This window comes from Mirounga leonina, unplaced genomic scaffold (genome assembly GCF_011800145.1).
Source record: "Mirounga leonina isolate KUSES-001 unplaced genomic scaffold, KU_Mleo_1.0 Mir_154, whole genome shotgun sequence".
NCBI lineage: Eukaryota > Metazoa > Chordata > Mammalia > Carnivora > Phocidae > Mirounga > Mirounga leonina.
The window spans coordinates 62,237,846-62,258,633 of NW_023270389.1; the positions used below are offsets into that span (position 1 = coordinate 62,237,846).

General features: G+C 35.9%; 1 protein-coding gene across 2 annotated transcripts in view; it reads right to left on the reverse strand.

The window, feature by feature from the left end:
- AKT3 (AKT serine/threonine kinase 3) overlaps positions 1 to 20,788 on the reverse strand; it is a 311,247-nt gene that overhangs the window by 290,069 nt on the left and 390 nt on the right. The window contains exon 2 of one of the 2 annotated variants that reach the window (XM_035010957.1): positions 10,581 to 10,738. In XM_035010957.1, the coding sequence (XP_034866848.1) occupies positions 10,581 to 10,626 (46 nt within the window). In that variant the 5' untranslated portion in view covers positions 10,627 to 10,738. Of the gene's footprint in view, positions 1 to 10,580; positions 10,763 to 20,788 lie in introns of those variants that run through there. The other variant, XM_035010958.1, reaches the window with a different exon arrangement.

Consider the following 20,788-nt stretch of genomic DNA (forward strand, 5'->3'; position numbering starts at 1 on the left):
AGAAAGAATATTGAAAAAAATTAACACAGCCTAATTGACCTATGAGACATTGTCAAGTAGTCTTCACAGGTATAACCAGAGTCCCAGAAGCAGAGGAGAGAACAGGGTAGAAAAGGTTCTTTAGAAATAATGGCCAACACAACTTCCCAAGTTTGGTGAAAAACGTAAATTTATATATCAAAAAACAAACAAAAAAATCCAGTAAATCCAAAATGTGATACATAAAAGAAAACAACATGTAGGCACGTCACATTGAAACCGCTGAAAGCAAAGCTAGAAAAATCTTGAAAGCAGTCAAGGAAAATGACATGTTATATATAGGTAACAACACAAACAGCTGACTTCTCATCAAAAACAAGGGAAAGCAGAAGAAAATGAAATGACATCTTTAAAGTGATGAAGGAAACAAATTAAATCAGAATTCTATATACAATTAAAAAATCCTTCAAAAATGAAGGTGAAAACATTTTAAGACAGACAAAAATATGAGTGTACTATTCACCAACATATCTGCTCTTAAAGAAAGCTCTTCAGACTGAAGGAAAACATTATCAGATAGAAACTCAAGTCGATAGGAACAAATAAACAGAAACACTGCAGGTAAGTATACGTAATAGACTGCATTTGTCCTGCTCTTCTTTAAAAGACACAAAAAAGACATAAAAAAACAAAAATTAAAATATTGTATCATAGTTTATAACATATTCATATCTAATATATATTAGAACAAGGCACTGAGGAGGAGTAAATATAACTATAGTATTTCAAGGATGTTATATTTTACATGAAGTAGTAAAATATTAACCCCATAAAGAATGTGATAAATTAGAGATGCATATTATAATCTCAATCTCAACCTCAACCTCAGCACAAGTGACATTTTGGAGTAGAAAATTTTTTGTTTGGGAAGAACTGTCCTGTACATGGTAGAATATTTAGCAGCGTCCCTGGCCTCCACCCACTAGATGCCAATAGCACACCCACTCCAAGTCATGACAACCAAAAATGTCTCCAGACATTGTCAAGTGTTCCCTGGGGAGAAAAATAATCCTGGGTGAAAACCACTGCCCTCCAACAACCATTAAATAAAGAATGCAAGATTACAGAGCAGTTCAGTTTTTTCTATTATGGCCCATCTAACAAGACTAGACTTTTTTTTTTCTAACCACTCTAGCTTCCCATATGAAATTTTAACACCACAGATATATGTATATGTTTACATGTTTATATAATGTGTCCCATTGGAAAGGCACAAACAACTGTAATATCTACATTTTCTGCACAGAGGCATTAGATGAAATACTAAAAAAATTTCAATTAACCCAAGGGAAGGCCAAAAAATATATATATATGTGTATATATATATATACATATATATATACATACACACACATATTATATAGCCTATATATACAAATACACAAGCAGAAATTTTTTTAAATAGGACAAATAGAAAATAAATAACAAAACGGTAGACCTAAATTCAATCAAATCAACATCAATCATAGATTTGTTTTATATTTTAATAAGAGGTATCACTAACAAGCCAATAGCAGAGATAAAATGAGAAAGTAAAAAAATTCTAAACCCAAAATTTGCAGGAATATGGGAAGAAGGAAACTCAACCATATTAATAATTACTAATAAATATGAATGTTCTAAATATAAATGGTCTAAATTAAAGGGTAAAGACTGTCAAATGAGATTAAGAAAAAAAAAAACAGAACCAGACCCAAAAATATGCTGTGTACAAGAGAGGCATTTTAAATATAAAACACAGATAAGCTAAATGTAAAATAACAAATAATAATAATAAGTAAATAAATAAATGTAAAATAACATTTTAAGAAGATATAAGATGTAAACATTAATCAGAAAAAGTCTGGAGTGGTTATAATATTAATAACAGACACACTGAATTTCAAAACAAAGAGTATTACACCAAAAAAAAAAAAAGATGGACATTTCATAAGCATAAAAGATATAATACATTAAGAAGATATAATCATTATAAATGTGAATGCATCTAGTAACAGAACTTCAAAATATATAAAGCAAAATAGACAGAAAAAAGAAACAGGTAAATTCACAATCATAGTTGGAGATTTTACCTCTCTCTCAGTAATTGATAGAACTAAAGAAAAAAAAATCAGTAAAGTTAGAGAAGATATGACTCACTATAACCCATGCTGACCAGACATTTATAAAAAACTACACCCACAACAGCAGAAAAATCAATAGAGACCATATGGTGGACCATAAAAAAAATTTTTTTTAAATAACAAAAAATTCCAGATGACTGAAATTTTACATAGTATCTTCTGTAATTACAATCAAATAGAAAGCTGAAATCAAAACACTAAGATATCTAAAAACTCCTATATCTTTTCAAAGTAAGCAACATTCTTCTAAATAACCCATGGTTCAAAGAGGAAATCACAAAGCAAGTTAGGAAACATTTTACACTAAATAATAATGAAAACACATTTCATCAAAACTTGTGGGGCATACTTAGGCAGTGAAGTAAGATAAATCCACAGATTTAAGCACTTATATTTAAAAAAAAAAAGTTTAAAATCAATAATATAATATTTTACCTTAAGCCAGAAAAAAAGACAAGCAAAATAAAACAGTAATGAGCAAATGCAGTGAAATTTAAAAAAAGGACAAAGAAAACAAAGCAAAAATTTGGCTCCTTGAAAAGATTAGTGAAATGTATAAACTCCTAGTAAAACTGATCAAAGAGGAAAAAAAAAGAGGGAGAGAGAATTCAATAAAGGGATTATCATTACAGATCCTGTGAACACTTAAAGAATAAGGAAATATTAAGAGCAACTTTATGCCAAATATATCAACAGCTTAGATGAAATGGACAAATTCCTAAAAAAAAAAATCACAATTTGCCCAAACTGACACAAGATGAAACAAAAAATCTGAATAGTCCTATATCTAGCTATTAATGAAACTGGATTTATTATCAGAAATCTCACCAAAAATGCTCCAACCCAAATGGTTTCACTGATGCATTTTACCAAACATGTCAAATTAGAGATAAACCCCATCTTATGTAAATTCCTTCAAAAATTAAGGAGAAGGGAATATTTCCCAACATATATATTTTAGGAGTCCTGCATAGCCATTATACGAAAACCTGAAATGAAAATGACAGACCAATGGAAATGCAAAAAAAAGATCCTTAACAAAATATTAGTATATCAAAACTGGTAAATTAAATATAATACATCATGACCAAATGGGATTTATTCTAGCCATGAAACTAATACACCATATTAAGAGAATAATGGGAAAAATCAAATAGCCTGAAATTTCAGTAGGTATGGGAAACTTTTTGAAAAAAGTGAACACCCACTCATGATAAAAACACTCAGCAAACTAGAATAGAAGGGAACTTTCTCAACCTGACTAAAGGCAGCAATAGAAAACCCACAGCTAACACAATAGTGATTATTACATAATATTATGATGATAATGGTAAAATAAATGCTTTCCCAATAACATGAGAAATAAGGCAGAAAGTCTACCCTCACCACTTTTACTCAAAATTGCACCTGAATTCCTAACCAGCGAAACAAGACCAGAAAAGTTAATTAAAGGCATTAGAATTGCAAAGGAAGAAGCAGAACTGTGGCTCTTTGCAGATGACTTGACCATCTATGCAGAAAATTAGTAAAAAATTCATGTTAATAAAAGTAACTAACATGAATAAGTGAATTTAACAAGGCTGCAGGATACAAGGTCAATACACAAAACTCACTGCTTATTGGGAAGGGGAGTATGTGTGAGTGTGAGCGTGCATAACAGCAGCTCCAGTTTTTTTTTTTTTTTTATGTATTTATTTTGAGAGAGAGAGTACGCGAGAACATGCAAGCAGGGGAGGGGCAGAGCAAAAAGGTAAGAGAGAATCTCAAGCAGACTCCCTGCCGCGCACAGAGCCCAACTGGGAGCTCAGTCTCATGATCCTGAGATCATGACCTGAAGGGAAACCAAGAGTCTGAGACTTACCCAAATGCGCCACAAGGCGCCCCTAGCAGCTCTCAATTCTATAACTCTAGAATGCATATGAAAGCTTATCATTTGATGGTTCTCTCCATTTGGTTTACTTGGTTAAAATTTCCAAAATAAATGTATTCAAATTATGAGAAAAATAAATTTCACATTTTTTAAGGGTTGGGGGCAGAGGGAAAGGGAGAGAGAGAATCTTAAGCAGTCTCCACACCCAGCATGGAGGCCACCTGGGACTTGATCTCACAACCCTGAGATCATGACCTGAGCCGAAATCAAGAGTCAGATGCTTAACCGACTGAATCACCCAGGCACCCCAAATTTCACATTATTGTAAATACATTAAATCTCAGAGTTCCAATGCTATTAGAAAATAAATTTAATTTTTTCAGGTTTATGCTCCATTTGTAACATCAATAGTAGAAATGAGCTTCTCTAATCTATCATGTGATTTATTCAGTCACTATCACAGCTCTTCACTTTCTATGGAAAATGCTTGCTGTGGAGTAGTAAACAGAAAATCATACTGTCATTTTCTATTTCCATAATTGCTTGATAATTTATTTCAAAACTCACTTTGTGAATAAAACATGAACAAAAGCTACACAAGTATGTACAGAGTAAAGGAGAAGGTCCTTGGACTTGGATGAGCACCCAACAAATTGTGTATTTTGCTTTCCATACAGCTTAAAACTGACTAGGTCACAACAATCACACATTAAAATATAGCCCAGCTTACAATCTTCACATTACTAAAATATTCTGCATAGTGGCATTAAGATATTTTGAAAGAAAACTCATAGACTCATGAAGTTTTAGCTTGGAATTACCAAACACTAACATTCCGGTTCCTCTAAACAAATCATTTCAAAGAATATAAAACAGATATCATTCCAAGGTCACGGTTTATGGATATCCTTGAACTGGAAACTATTAAGTACAAGGCAAACTAAGGGAACAAGTTCTTTGAAAGCACAAACTGGTTACATACACAGAACACAACATGAAAGTTCAATTTGTTAGATACTGAGGCAACAAAAAGTATAAGGAATCTGCAGCATTTTCATCAATTCAAATGTTTTTACTGATAAAACCTTACCTCTTAGATTTGTTACCAATTTCAAAACAGTAAGATTTGGAGTTGACTAACAATGCATTACAATTTTAACTTGTTTTTTGGGGTTTTTTTAAGATTTTATTTATTTATTTGACAGAGAGAGTGAGAGAGGGAACACAAGCAGGGACAGAGGGAGAGGGAGAAGCTGGCTTCCCGCCGAGCAGGGAGCCTGATGCGGGGCTCGATCCCAGGACCCTGGGATCATGACCCGAGCCGAAGGCAGACGCTTAATGACTGAGCCACCCAGGCACCCCACTTGTTATCAAAACACTGGCTCTCCACATTTATAAGAGACTGCTTACCTTTTTAAGAAACAGTACTATTACGCAAACAGAATTTTATAAATTACAATCAGCCCTGGTTAATAGTATTTCAGTCTACTTAATTCTATAATTCAGACCTTTTTTTTTTTTTCCAAAGATTTTATTTATTTATTTGACAGAGAGACACAGCGAGAGAGGGAACACAAGCAGGGGGAGAGGGAGAAGTAGGCTTCCCACGGAGCAGGGAGCCCGATGTGGGGCTCAAGCCCAGGACCCCGGTATCATGACCCAAGCCGAAGGCAGACGCCCAACGACTAAGCCACCCAGGCGCCCCTAATTTAGACCTTTTAAGCTGGCTAAACTTCCCACTTTATTAACGGGGTAAGTTTCTTCATAGCAAATATCACCACTAGCTGTAATGGGATAAAAAACCAAAAGAGAGCAAAACTTTTGACATCAACTTTAGAGATCTGCAGTCACCAACAGTATACCCAGGGCTGGTCTGTGAAAGAGATCATCTAACAAGCATCTAATATGTATGCAGATATGTCCTATGCTGATGTACAACCAAACTGTGAGGTTCTGTCCCAGGACCATCAAAGAGGAAAATGCAGGTGGCACTTGATTCCTTGTGTGCTACATGATGTTTTCTTTACTGTCATCTCTAACACCAACAATCTTATGTTAATGTGTTATCTCAATTAATACTTACATTTTGTAATTGCTCCAGAAAAGTACACACACAAAAAGAGGTTTCAGTGTTGATATATATCACTAATCACCAAAGTTAGGAAAGCATTTGTCCCACACAGTACCATTAATTATTTTAAGTCTGTTTTTTTTTTCCTTTTCCAGGATGATATTTACTGAAGAACAACTTATTTACATTGAAAGTACAAATAAAATGAGATTCAATCTGGACAGGAGCTAACAAGAACTGATTTATAAATACAAGTTTGAGGAAAAGGACTGATATTCAAAGTAAGGGCTAATATAACTTTTCTACTAATACTTTTATTAATAGTTTAAAAATACTCTATACATATTAGCTCGTACTGCTTACCACAGCACTGTGAGGTAAAGAAAGCAGATATTATCACATTTATTTTCAAACAAGGACACCCAAGCTCAGGCGATGAAAATCTATCTGCCCAGGGTAAATAGGCAGCAAACAATAATGCTCTTTTAGAAGAAATTCTTTGAACCAAAATATGGCCAAACAACAAGAGACTACCTAATGAAATTTGCTTGACTAAAACACAAAGTTATTTTTAAAATCATACTGAAAATCTCTAAAGGAATAAATTAAGAATGGTGGAGAGAAAAAATGCCCAGTTTGGTTTCCCCTAATATTTCAACTAATGCTTTCAAGAGTCCAGTTAAAACTGCCATCACAAATCCTCAGTCAGTGAATCTAACTTGTCTTCAGCATAGGTAAAATACACAAATTGTACAAATAGATAGGAGACACGACCTGCAACCTCAGTCTTTCATTCACAAGTATAAACACATCCACAAAACCACCAGATACCTGAGGAATACTAACACCACCAAAAAAGAACCAAAATAAACAAACTGAAAAAGTTACTCAGAGGGGAGAAAAAACTTAAAAATAAAGTCTAGTTAGTGTCCTAAGATAAAAGATTGTATTGTATCTGTAAAATAAGAGCCGGTGGCTATGAACTACAAAGAATTCCCAGAAGTAAAAAGTAATAGCTGAAACAGATAACTGTAAAGGGCTCAAAGAAAAAGTCAAGGAAATCTTCCAGAACAAGGCAAGTAAACAGACATGGAAGTGAAAGAAAAATCATAACACCAGAACACTGATATAGACGCTCTAGGGGTCAAAGCCGTAAAAGAATACAGAGAACACAGAAGGGAAGAAATAATGAAAGAAATACAGAAGATTCCCTAGAACTGAAGACATATGCCTGTGTATCCGAAGGGTCACAAATGTTTTACAGGATGAGTTAAAAAGAACTACATCTCAACCTCCTTAAATTTCATTACGTCAAGGATAAAGAGGCATGGACACAACAAGCTTCCAGAGAACAAAAACAGGTCCTGAAAGAAATTACTCCTATTAGCATTAAGCCTCTTATCAGTGAAACTGGTTACCAAAAGGTAATGGAATGCAACCTTCAAAATTCCAAAGGAAAACTGCTGCACAACTGAATTCTATACCCAGCTAAGGCATATACTGGGTGTGAAAGTGAAAAGCACATTTTTTAATACTCTGTTGACAGCAACCCCCCACATATTCTTTCTGAAAAAAGTACTCCAGGAAATTAAAAAAAAAAAAATTACTTCTAGAACATTGTAAAATAAATCCAAAACAAATAGGGGAAAGACACAAGATCTAAGAAAGCAGAGAACGTGTCCAAGAATGCAATTAAATAACATGCTATTAGCTGAGCATCATACCCAGAAAAAAGTCGGTTCACAATAGAATGTCAACAAATACTATGATTAAAAAGCTGCATAACCAAGTGGTATGATAAAGAAGGCAGACACTCTTTAACCAACAGAGGGGCAACATGGCAACTGGAAAATCCAGGAAAACCTGGTACAGTCCAGGCTAGAAGCCAAACTAAAGTGCATCCTGATCTTGAACACCAGCATATGTTCTCCATGGCTCCACTGTGCCCATCATACTACTTTCTTAGCAGCAGGGAGTATTTACTTACCACAATATTGATTACTGCTTCTCCAAATCAACAAGTGAAACTGTGACAAACCTTGACAACATTAAATAAATGTTACAGTTGACACAACCTGGGAGGGGACCATGAGGTATTCAGGGGAAAGACTGTGAGGGGTACTAATTTTTCTCAACTCATAAAGTGGCAAGTTTAGAGATAATGCCTAAGTACTTTCTAGAATTAAGAGTGCAAGTGTTGCAAGTGTAACCATGAAGCCCTCTCCCCTCCTTCAGGGAAGGAAGGAAGAGAATAGATATTACAAGTTAAATTCTTCATTTTTCACAATGGTGATAGACATATATTCGATTATTTAAGATTACTCAAATATAAAGTTTAGCATATTATACATAAAATTTAGATAATAATCACCAAAAAATTAAAAATAGAAAAGGTCTAAAATGGCTATGTGCGAGAAACCAGTTTGAAGAAGTAGAGGGTAGAAAAGACTTTTATTTAACATTTTATACCTTTTTGTACTGTTAACCAATGCAGGAAAAACACAGAGAAACTTTTGTCCATTTTTTCTTGTTTCTTTATCCCATGCATTATATACCAACCTTCTCTTATGGTATTTCAGACAAGACACAATTAATTAAACAAACTCAAGAACCACCCTAAATCTCTGGCAAAATTCGGTGACAGCAACAGTTTACACTGGTTTTAAAACTCTCAAAACATATCCACATCCATTATCTTACTTAATCCTCGCAATGGTCTTATGAGAGCAGATTTTAGAGCTTAATAAAGTATTACTCCAAAAGGTTTAAGTGATTTGCCATCCCAAAGAAAATAAGAAAGGTAGAATAAATGTAATAGGCAAGTTAAAAAATAAAGAAAAAATGCCTTCATACAGCAATGAAATCTGAAAAAGCCCTCTAACCTTATAACAGACCATACAATAAATGAAACAACAGTACAATAGTTGGCTGAAACAGTTTTTATCATGAAACACACACTTACCATATGACCAGCAATCTCATTCCTAGGTTATCGCCCCAGAAAAAATGAAAACACATCACACCAAGATACGCACTCCCTTGCTCATAGCAGTTTTATTCATAATAGCCAGAAACTAGAAACTACAAATATCCATCAGCTGGTGAACAGATAAATTGTATCATGGCCAAACTACGGAATACACCTCAACAGTAAAGAAACAACCTAATGATATGCACAACAACATGGATGAATCCTTAAAGTATTACGCTATGTGAAAGTAACCAAACGCAAAGAGCCGTCTGACTCTACTTATAAGACATATTAGAAAAGGAAGATTCCAGTGGTATCACATCAGTGGTTGTCAGCACTGAGGAAAGAGAACTGACTGCATCGGAGAATGAGGGCACTTTTGGGGTGACAGACATGTTTGATGTCATAACTGCAGTGCTTATTACACTACTGTATGAACGTAGCAAAATTCATCAAAGTGTACACTTAAAATTGGTGAATTTTATTGTTCTGAAAATTATAACTCAATAAGGCTGATTTTTTAAAACTCAGTCATACATAATCCCATTTATCTTCTGACAACAGCTTTTCAAGCACAGGAATTAACTACAGACCCACAAGGAACAGTGAAATTACTATTTAAAAGGCAACTTTTAATCAGAAAATAGATACAGTACACAGGAACTTAAAAGTCCTGACAATGAAACAGTCCTCATTCTACTCAATTTGGCCACGTGGATAAACACTAGTTGCCTGGCAACTAGTCTACACTCCAGATTTCTTAATAAACATATTAACCACATTAGCAGGTGATCTCATAGAGGATAAACTAAGCTTTACATTGAAGAGTTCTTCCTTTAGTATTAAAAAAATAATAATAATGCATTTGAATTATTTATCTAAAGTAGTAGGAGTGAACAAGTGAACAAGAAATACTAAAGCTAGATCATGAAAAATAAAAATATGAAATGAAACATACACACACACATACACACACAGACAACACAAAAACCCTTTCTTCATGTGGTCTTTTACCTTCAGACTCTCCTTAACTAACTTACAGGACTGCTGAAGCTATGAGATTGTGGGTGAACTCTTTCCCTTTAAGCCTTAACCCCTCCCCTGCTACCACCCAAAATGGCTTAATATAAATTTACATGTCTTTAAATGCAGACAAGTTATAAACTTTTCTAGATATCAAATATCCGAAAGACATCTCTCTGAATTGTAGACTCTGTGGACACGGAAAAATACAACACGAACTTTCTGTAACATGCAAGCACACAACATACCAGGAGGCCAAGTCCTCGTAACAGTGATGATAAACTATCAAAATCAAGAATTACGAAGAATCCCTAAATAACAAGCAAATTCCTAACACGTAAGTTAGATATCATTTCTCTCTCACGGGACATGGTCTGTCCGTTGACTCTGTAACAGCTTTGGAACAAATATCAACTTCCAGGACATCGCTGACCACGAGCACACTTACCACGCATGCGACTTTCGGCTTTGGTGAGTACTTACCCCTCTTCTGAACCCAGCCTTCTTTCACCACGGTAACATCGCTCATGATGGCTCCCCTCTGAGCCCCCAACGTGGAGAAATGCTACTTTGTGGTATCAGCTTTGGGGTTTGGATCCTCTGCTGCTGCTGCCCTTCCCACTCTCTAGTGATGACTCAGCCTGGAAGGAAGTATTGAAGAAAGAATTTCTTTTTTTTCCATTCTTGCAACTCACACAGCAATAACAAACAACTAATTCTTTGTAAATGTCTTCAACTGGCCTGACCTCACATAAAGCTCTAACTCCTCAAACTGGGGAACTTATTTATTCAACAGTTCTATAATGAACAGGATTCCCTGGTCTTGTGACAGATTTCAAATGATAGTGAAACTTTTAACCTAAGAGGCTGTAACAAAAAAAGTCTTAAGAAAACCCCTGTCACACCTATACAAATAATACAGAAAATCTGTTTGGTGCTGTGTCAGAGGTGAAAAGGAAGAAAATGAAAGTTAGGTGAACTAAAAGTAAACTTTCGTGTATGTCTAGTTCCAAAATCTCTGTGGATTTAGGAATATTTATGGCAAAGCAATTGTGAATGTTTTTAATAGCTGTATTTTATGGAAAACACAATGTGCTAAGAAACCAGCACTTATGTATGCTTACTCTGCCCTATTCCAAGAAATATTTTAGACAATCAATGAATTAGATGACAATGAATTTTTGTTAAAATAAATAAAATAGTATAAATAATACAAAGTCAATGATTTTTTAAAATACACGAAGTGAAAAAGAAATATGAAAGTGGAAAAAAATATGGGATATCTAAGATGTGCCAAGAACAAGTGCTTACATCTATTATTCTCAGGTAATCCTCACAGTAAACCCAGGAGGGTACCATTAACTTCATCTCACAGATGAGTAAACTGAGGCTCACAGAGATTAAGGAGCGTGCCTGATTTCAACACAACTACTGAATGATGGAGCCCACATCTGAACCAGGCCATCTGACTCCAGAGTCTGCAGTCCTAACTCCAAAACTATATACTGCCTTAAGATGGAAAGAAGCCAGAGTAAAAGTCTACATATTCGCAAAAGATGGGCCACAAATTTAGCAGGAAAGCCTTCAGGAAGCAGTACAAATAAGGAAACGCAATTGGTTTCAATATTTACAGTATCCATAAGTATTTTTTAAAAGAAAAAAAGAAGTTGCTTCAGAAGGAATACAATTTTTCCTGGAATAAAAATCTGAAATTTATCCCATGGGTCTTTGTAAGATACCTTGTAGTGTAATAAACAAAGTCCTCAAAAATATCCTTATATATACACTAATGAGTTTTGCAGGGCTATTTCTCACTGTCCCTCTCAACCTAAAAAGGAAAATGCCAAGATAAAACAGAGTTAAAAATATTTCCACAGAAAGGGACTAAAACATGTAGTCCAGGGTGCACTGGCATTATATGGTCCAAAAACACAGGCATAAATTTTAGATAACCAGAAAAATGGATGGATGGACTATGTAACTATACTATTTTCTCAAACTGGGTTTTGATAAATAGTGCATAGCAGCAAGTTCAAGGTTAGACTCCCTAGCTATTATTGGAACTGAATTATGGCTCATTTTCCAATGCAAATTAAGTAGAAAGCCTAATCATTTAGCAGTGAGGAATCAAGACTAACATTCTCTTAAGAAAGCCTGACAAAGTTTGTGTGACTGATCAGAAAACCATCCCTACACGGGCCCTCAGCACCTACAGGTAAGGCCAAGACTATCCTCAGAAGCAATGGGGTCTGCTACTGCAGAGAGTCTAAAGGGATACTAGAATCTGGATGTATTTTCCCAAAATATGTTTGAAAGAATACCAAGAGAAATTCCGGGGGTGGGGGGGGGGATGAAAAAAGAAAAAAAAATTCTTTGGTCAAATAAGTTTGGAAAAATTCTACAAACCATGTCTTTCCCTTAAAACATCACTATTAACCTATTAAAGATACAAAATATGTATAACCTTTTTTTATCTCAGCAAATCCTCAACTTACTGAACCCACAGGGTTCTTTTTTTTCTTCTTTAGTAATATGTACTGATATCCAGGCCTTTGTGAAATGGCCACATAACTCAAAGCAAGACTCATTTCACCACTAAAAATGGGCAAAAAAACAAAAACAAAAAACCTTCAGTAGAGAATCCAAACATTATTTTAATTTGATTTACAGAACTTCCTGAAAACTGGCTCCATAATACAGAACTAGGTAACTAAAAGGGTTAGATCCTTATGCTACGTAATTATAAGGACATTAAATATTGGGAGCCCTAGTGCAAACCAATGACTTTAGAAGAGCTGCAAGTAGTCCTTCTCTTTGGTGGCACCCATAGGAAGGGGCCTCATCTCATTCAAGTCCTTCTTGGTTTTTGACTATAAAGTTATATGATTTGGATTTAAAAAAAGTCCTATATTAATACTCTTGAGATTGGAAATGGAACAGATCAGGGGTCAACATTTATTAATAACCAAAAAATAATACAAATCCAATAAACATATATAAAATATATTCCTTTCTATTAAAATAATCTGCATTACAACACATCTATATAGAACACTAAAAAAAAAGTATTTTCAAAATTCATTCCACTTTTTTAAGCCAACATTTCACTGTTGGGATCTCAAGGCAGGAAAGGACCTTCATTTTACAGTTGAGGAAACAGAGTCTAGATGGATGAAGCCACTTGCCCAGGTCACATAGTTGCTTTCTGAGGGAACCAAGACCAGAGAACCAGGCACATCTTTATTTCCACTAGCACCACCCTTCAGTACAAAACAACAACATACTGAGATATCCACATCAACCCAAATCAATGAATTTTGTTTTAAAATGAAACTGTTTCGGGGCACCTAGGTGACGCAGTCTCTTGAGTGTCTGACTCTTGGTTTCCACTCAGGTCCTGATCTCAGAGTCTTGAGATCAGCCCCGTGCTCAGCACAGAGTCTGCTTGAGATTCTCTCTCTCCCTCTCCCACTGCCCCTCCCCACTCTCAAATAAATTTTTTAAAAAATAAATAAAATGAAACTTTCAAAAAACTAAGTTTTTAGATAAAAATATTTATCAGTGCTCATATATTTAAAGTGCTGAAATGTATGTTAAATCAACAGGACAAAATTTATAATCGTCATCGGGACCAGTAAGCCCACTCATTATAGAAATGGCTTTATCCATTTGCATCTTAAACTGTTACCAAATTCTACCCATAATCATAATATTGAGCTTTAAAGTTGCTCCTGGGACTCTCAGCTAAAATGATACATTCTTTGAAAATAGCTTAAAAGACATTCAAAGTATACTACTCCAGACTTATGACCAATAGGCTAGAAATAAATGCTGTCTTGTGTGCATGAACACAATGCTAGTGAGTCTTAAGCAATCCACCATATTCTTTAATTTCCCTACAGTGGCAACCCTCTTGTACCAAGTCATCTACGCTCTCCCACTCAGTGTTCCACGTTGCTAAAAACACTAATCTGCAAAATGATGAGCTGGTCATGAACTTCACCTCCTCCTACTGTCCCAATTTCTCCAGAAATATGTTCTATCCAATAAGCTCAGACAAAATTTGGTTTTTCTTTTAAGCCTATTGCATTAAATATTTCATTGCTGAATAATCTAATTTTGTCTATTCTTTAAAAAATGTCATACAAAATTCTTGGCAGATTCAATTTAGAATTTACACAAAGCAGTTACACTAAAGGTACTTTCATTCAAAACTATTTGAGAATTTGATGATAACAGCATTTGAATATCACTTCACAATTTACAAAACATTTTCACATCATGTACCTCATTCAATAGCATTACTATTTAGTAAAGCAATTTGACAGTGGCACATAAGATATGCCCAACAAATACAGAATAAATGAAAGAGAGGATGAATGAAAGAGCAAAGATGTAGCTTTACATAACTAATAAAGAACACGCTAGACAAACTGATATTGTAAGTCAACGGAGAGCAGTATTAAGTCATCTTAGAGGCAAACCTAAACTCAAATGTTATGAAAGCACCTACATAGAAGTAATTTAAATTACAATAACTATTCTTCCTTATTCATTAAAGTATATTTACTATAGACCACCACTAATTGCGAAGACTGGCACACATTAAAATTATCCTCCTTTTCTCCACGTTTTTTGACACTTTTTGTTGAGAGGAGGTCAAGTTTCAACTCCCAAACAATTAAGCATCAACACTGCCCAAAATTATCTTTGTGGAAGGAAGGCAGAGAAAGAATGGCATTATTTTCCTAACAATTTTTAAAAGATATTTGTTTACTTAAGGCAAGAAACCATTCAGTTTTAAGCAATAATCAGTTTTTCAAAGGTCCTTCTAAAATATCATTTCAAGAAACATGTAACATATATATATGTAGTCAGTAAACAGGTATTGATTGCCTATTCTGTGACAAGGACCACACTGAGTATACAGGGAGGCAAGCAAAACAAAGTTTTTAAAAATCTTTTCCATGCAATAATTTATTATCAAAGTGCTTTCACATATTTGTGAATTTGACTCCAGAAACAAATCTGTACAGTAGCTACAGCATCTACAATTCTGAACCTAGGCAAACTGTGACCAACCAAAAATGCCATTATTCCCTCGCCATTACCATAACCAGATAGTGACAAGTAGCAAGTGTGACCTCCTGCAATTCAAGTCTTCTATCAGTTTGGTATGCTTTCTACCAAATAACCCAATAGGAACTCTCAGAAGTACGTATAACATTTGTGAATCGCTGCGAACATTTTTTCCTGTATGGAGTTATTTTTCAAAAGTCCAGTAAACACAATGTTTTCAAATAAAAATCAAATATAACCATGGTATCACAAAGGAAATGACACCAACAGAAGACCAGAAGGTTAACAAAGTTAAAAGGCATGCCAGCAATTTTCTTTTTTACAAATTAGAACAAGATTCACAGGTTAGTAATTTCCTACATGTTAATTTCTAAGTTTAAAGCTACAATACTGTCTGTAATACAACTTCCTCTAAACTATATCCTTGGCTGTAATTAATACTATGTAAAATATACTTGCCCTGAACCACAATTTTTTATATTCTTTAGCTATGCTTGGCCAAACTGAATTAATGAAGGACAACTAAAGTGCAAAGACAAGAGAATATTGCTACTTTGAAATACAAATGATTTTCAAGGGTAGCCATAATACATTGATTTCAAGAAATAGGTGAAACTAACATACGTCATAATAAATGCATAAGGTCATATAAAACTCTTTAAAGGATTTGAGGGAAAGGAAAAATACTGAAATGAAAGGGAAATTCAAGGCAAGTTGCCCTGCACTTCAAATAACTCTCAGCCAGTCTGTCCCTCTTAAGAGTTGTTATCCTGTTCATAAACCTGTCATATGGGGAAAGTGAGCCACACAAACTATGTATTTTGAATACCTTTCCTTTCTTCAGAGTACAGTAACTTTGTGGATTTTCTTAAAACTAATAGATATCTTCACTGTTTCACCCTACAGGAAAATACTTGAATAGGCAAGATGTCCAACTTTCACAAAAAATTTCAGTTCTTTCAACTTTGCAAACTTCGAAATATACATACAAAAATGGAGAGCATTTGCCCTTCTTCTCTACCTCAGTTTAGGGCATCTGAATGCCATTTCAACCAACATATCCATGAGTAACCAAAAAAAAAAAAAAACTTGCGCTGGGTGCTGTATTTAATATTCTAACTTGAAACAACTAGGAAAATGCCTATTGGATTCCTCTGGTTCACCTAAACCACTGAACAAGCTATAGACAAATGATGCCCTACCTTTCTCATGTTTAGTGCGGTTTGTCTCTACGTGAAGGCATCTGTAATATAACAGGAACAGGTTGAGGGTTGCCACAAAGAATTTCAGTTGCACAGCTGGCCAAATTTTTCCAACACACATGTAAAATCCTTCTAAAATCTGCCTTGGGGACCTCCCTGACAATAAAATGAAAAAAAAAAAATCCGCACATATACACAAAATACAATTGATATATGGTCCATTAAATGTCAAGATCAGCTTGATGGATTTTACCCTGGATTAAACTGAGAGTTAACCCACAGGTATGGAATCCTTTAACAAAGCTCATCACCATGGTGCATCAGAAAGAGCACGGGGCGGGGGGGGGGGGGGGGGGGGGGGGGGGGGACGGTGCCTGGGTGGTTCAGTCGGTTGTCTGCCTTCCCCTCAGATCATGATCCCAGGGACCAGCCCCGCGGGCTCCCTGCTCAGAGGGGAGTCTGCTTCTCCCTCTGCCTCTCCCATCCCCTGCCCCCCACCTACTGCTTGTGCTCTCTCTCTCACTCATTCTCTCTCTCAAATAAATTCTTTAAAAAAAAAAAAAGAAAAGAAAAAGAAAGAGCACCAGGCAGGCCCAAAAACTGGGGTCCCTATTCCCAACTCTGCCCCATCCGGAGTGACACTACATAAGATCCTTTAATTAATTCTCTGTGTTTCACTTTCCTTAGCCATAAAAATAAAACTGTAGCATTAGACCAACTTAAATAGCTTCATAGCTCTTCCAGAGGTGATATTTATAATTCTTCAAGTTCAAATCTACCGAGTATCTACTTCGCTTATAGATGGTATCTCCAGTGACACCATCATGATTATACACAGTTCCTGTCCTCAAAAGTTTAATACATAGTTGGGAAGATGAAACATTCAAACATCAATCCCACTTAGACAAAATTTGAACTGAACTCCAATACTGGCAAATACCATCTTCCTGCCCTTCCCATCCCCTAGACTCCCAAACAGAGTCAGAGGCTTTCTTAATTAATATGAAAGAAAAGTTCTCACTTGAAAGTCTTCTAGAGATTTCTTCTGGGAAATCATTTTACTTTTCCCTCTGAATATTAGCAAAATATACCCATTTCACATTTCACAAAATCTGAAATCTCTGCAGTTGGTGATAAATAGAGTACTGAAAAGAGAACTAAAAAGCAAATCTACAGGTCAAGAGACATATATTATCTATTAACTACTATTTGAAGGCTACCTGGCAAAGGAAACCTGTTTACATCTAAATGCCAAAAGACTATGGCACTACAATAACATATGTGAACAACTGAGGCATTGAACTTGGCCTCTGAAACAACTGAAATGAAAAAGAATGTTATGGATCTGTTGATATACTTTTTTACTCTATTAACGTGATTTCTATGGAAATTATTGTACTAAATTACTGAAACTGAGTATGTCACTGGGAAGTCTAATGAGAGGTACAAACAACTCAGGAGAAACGCTAAGGAAAAAAGTGTTTCAGAACGAGGACAGTCAAACAGAAATGGATTTTTATAATGCCGCGTTAATAAGTGTTTTCTCTTGTGAAAACCACTTTCAAAAGTAGCAGGGGCTGTTGTGAAGATTAAACCAATTGACACACGTTAAGCACCTAGAACAGCGCCTGGCACGTGGCAAGTGCTCACCAGGCACTGGCTGACATTGACCCTAAACCTGACCTAGCACTGTCATACATGAAAGACCATGATACAATTTTCAGTTAACATCAGATGATTCAGGGCTATCCTTCCAGTGAACTCTTCTACGGAAGAGTGCGTGCTGTAGAAAACAAGGATTCAGGATACCGATGCACGCTCCTGAACCTGGAGTTAAAAACAGAGCAGCTCAAATGATTTAATTACTCTAACACATATCTACAAAAATTCATTATGTGCATTAAAATGAATGTTAAGAAAAACAAAAATGCCAGTCAAATTTTAAGACTGATTTGGTCAAAACAAATGAAATGGTTTATTTTTCTGTCTTGCATCTTAAGGTATTCAAATATAAATTATTGTAAATTAAGTATTTTTTAATGCTTAAAACTTAATCACATTATAAAGACAAGATCCTATCAAATCATGCTAAAAATCCAATTAACATGAGTTAACAATAGTTGCCTTATCTTCTCAAGGGTGAATTCCTGAACTAAAAAAGTTTAACAACGAAGTGTAGTTATCTTTTCACAAAAATATGCAAAGTTCAAGCAAACTCTAAACTTCCACAGAAATCAATTTATAAAAGAGGTTCCTCTTTTTAAAGAAAACCAAATAGTTGGAAATTTCCATCAAATTTTTAAGAAATAAAATCTCTTATATGTTTAAATCAAAAACCAGAGTTTAAAAAAATCTTAAATCCCTACTTTGCACAAGGTTCTATTATGCTAAGTACATTTGTCCTAGGATGTTTAACCAAAACATGTTTAGATTTGCAATGATTCTGAAAACAAATTCTCTTTCTAATGGTAGTAATCTTCTGAATGAAAAGTAAATAAAGTTTTTAACCAAACTAGCTCCTGGCACATAGTTCACACTCAAATATTTGTTGGAAGGATGAATGAAATCTTATTTAAAATATTTTACAGCTATAAAATTACATAAACCAAAAAGTCTAAAGCTGAACCCTTAAGTACCTTCACATATACAACTGAAACTAAGAGTCAGTGTCAAACTAAAAATGAATTTTCAGTTGGAAAACTCACTAAAGTAGTCCTTACAGGAAGACTAAGTGTAGGGGACAAAATGGATATAAATAATAGTTTCCTAGGTTTTTTTGTAGAATTACTTTAGATATTTTTTAAATGCTGTGGGAAAACCTACTACCACAAACACCTACCACAAACATAACAACTGAAAACTATAGCTCTCCAGTCATCTAAATTCCAATGGTTTCTCATTCATGTGATATATGCACTCCCTCACTTTAAAATTAGAAGCTCAAGCCAATCAAAGATATCGGGGTCAATCCTACTGAGACAAACAAAAAGCACATCTTCAAATACAGTCTCCTTGGTAAACTTTCAAAGTCAAGATTATGTGTTGGCAAAAGAAAAACAAAATAACTACAGTCCTGATATATATCTTCCGAAGTATTGCACATTCACCTCAGAAAGCTAATAATTTACTAAGAATTAGATTTCTTAATAAAAAATACATTCCTGTCTCAGACAACCACTTCCTGAATGTATGTGTTGGTTTTAGACGACCATCTCCTGGAATACTCGCTTTCATTTGTACGTATTTTGCAATATTTAAGTTCTGAAAACAAATTTTCCTAAACCATGTTTATTGGACTCTTCTGGCTTTGGCTTTTTCAACTATTTCCTAACAATGTATAACCTAATTTAATGAGTCTCCACCAAAACCAAAACCTGGGGGGTTGTGTAGTAATTTATAGCCTCCTAAAAGATATAAAATGACCATGCCTTACCAAATATGGAACATACACCTAACCTGATGATTTGAAGAAGTTGGCAAGGTATTAAACTGCAAAAAGTCCATCATTTCACATGTTTTAGCTACAGGATGAACTAAAGTGTGAACATTTTCTTAATAGTACTACTTAATACAGATACATAGGTTTCGCTGCGAATTTTTATTTGAAAATGTAATCCATTACAAACTACTGGGCTCTCGACCAATTACCACACTGGTGAAATGAGTTGGTTTTATTTTCACAAGGTTCTCTTGATGCAAGAAATGGGAGCATCCTACCCTTGGCTTATGGGTAAGCCTTCAGAAGATAAACAGTCAATATCGGTATTGAAGACCCGGCCCCAAAGAGACTCAATCCAGCCTAAGGGAAGATCCCCGGGTAATCCCAAACAAGGAGTGACCCCCGCCTGGGAGTCAGGGTGAACAGGGCGACCAGCCAGACTTCAACTTTGGGCTCTGAGGGCCCAGCCAGCATCATGGCTGATGCAGACCGATGCGCAGGAGGAGGAGGTGGACGAGGAAGAGGCTGGTTTGTTTACTTGCAGCCCGAGCCGCCGCCGCCGCCAGCAGCGACAGCATCACTGGATCCGCCAAACCCAGCATCTTCCGCACATTTCTATTCTTAGCACACAACTCCCAAGCGGATTAAAACCCCACTACTATTAAAAACACAGACGAGCACGTTACCCACCTCCCACACACACACACACACACACACACACACCCCGGGCCGCCTTTTCCTGCGCGCCGGCAGCCGGGAAGGGTGGGGAGGAAGGAGACCCCGGGGGACGCCGGTGCATCCTCGCCCGCACCCCACCCCGCGCGCGCAGACAGCCCCCGCGCCGGAGAGCGCGGCAGACGGTCCCCTCCCCCCAACCCAAACACGCCGGCACGGGCGCTCCCCGCGTTATATAAGCCCGCCGCCGCCCCCGCCCGGCCGGCGCCCCCTCCCCACGCCGCGCGGCCCGGGCC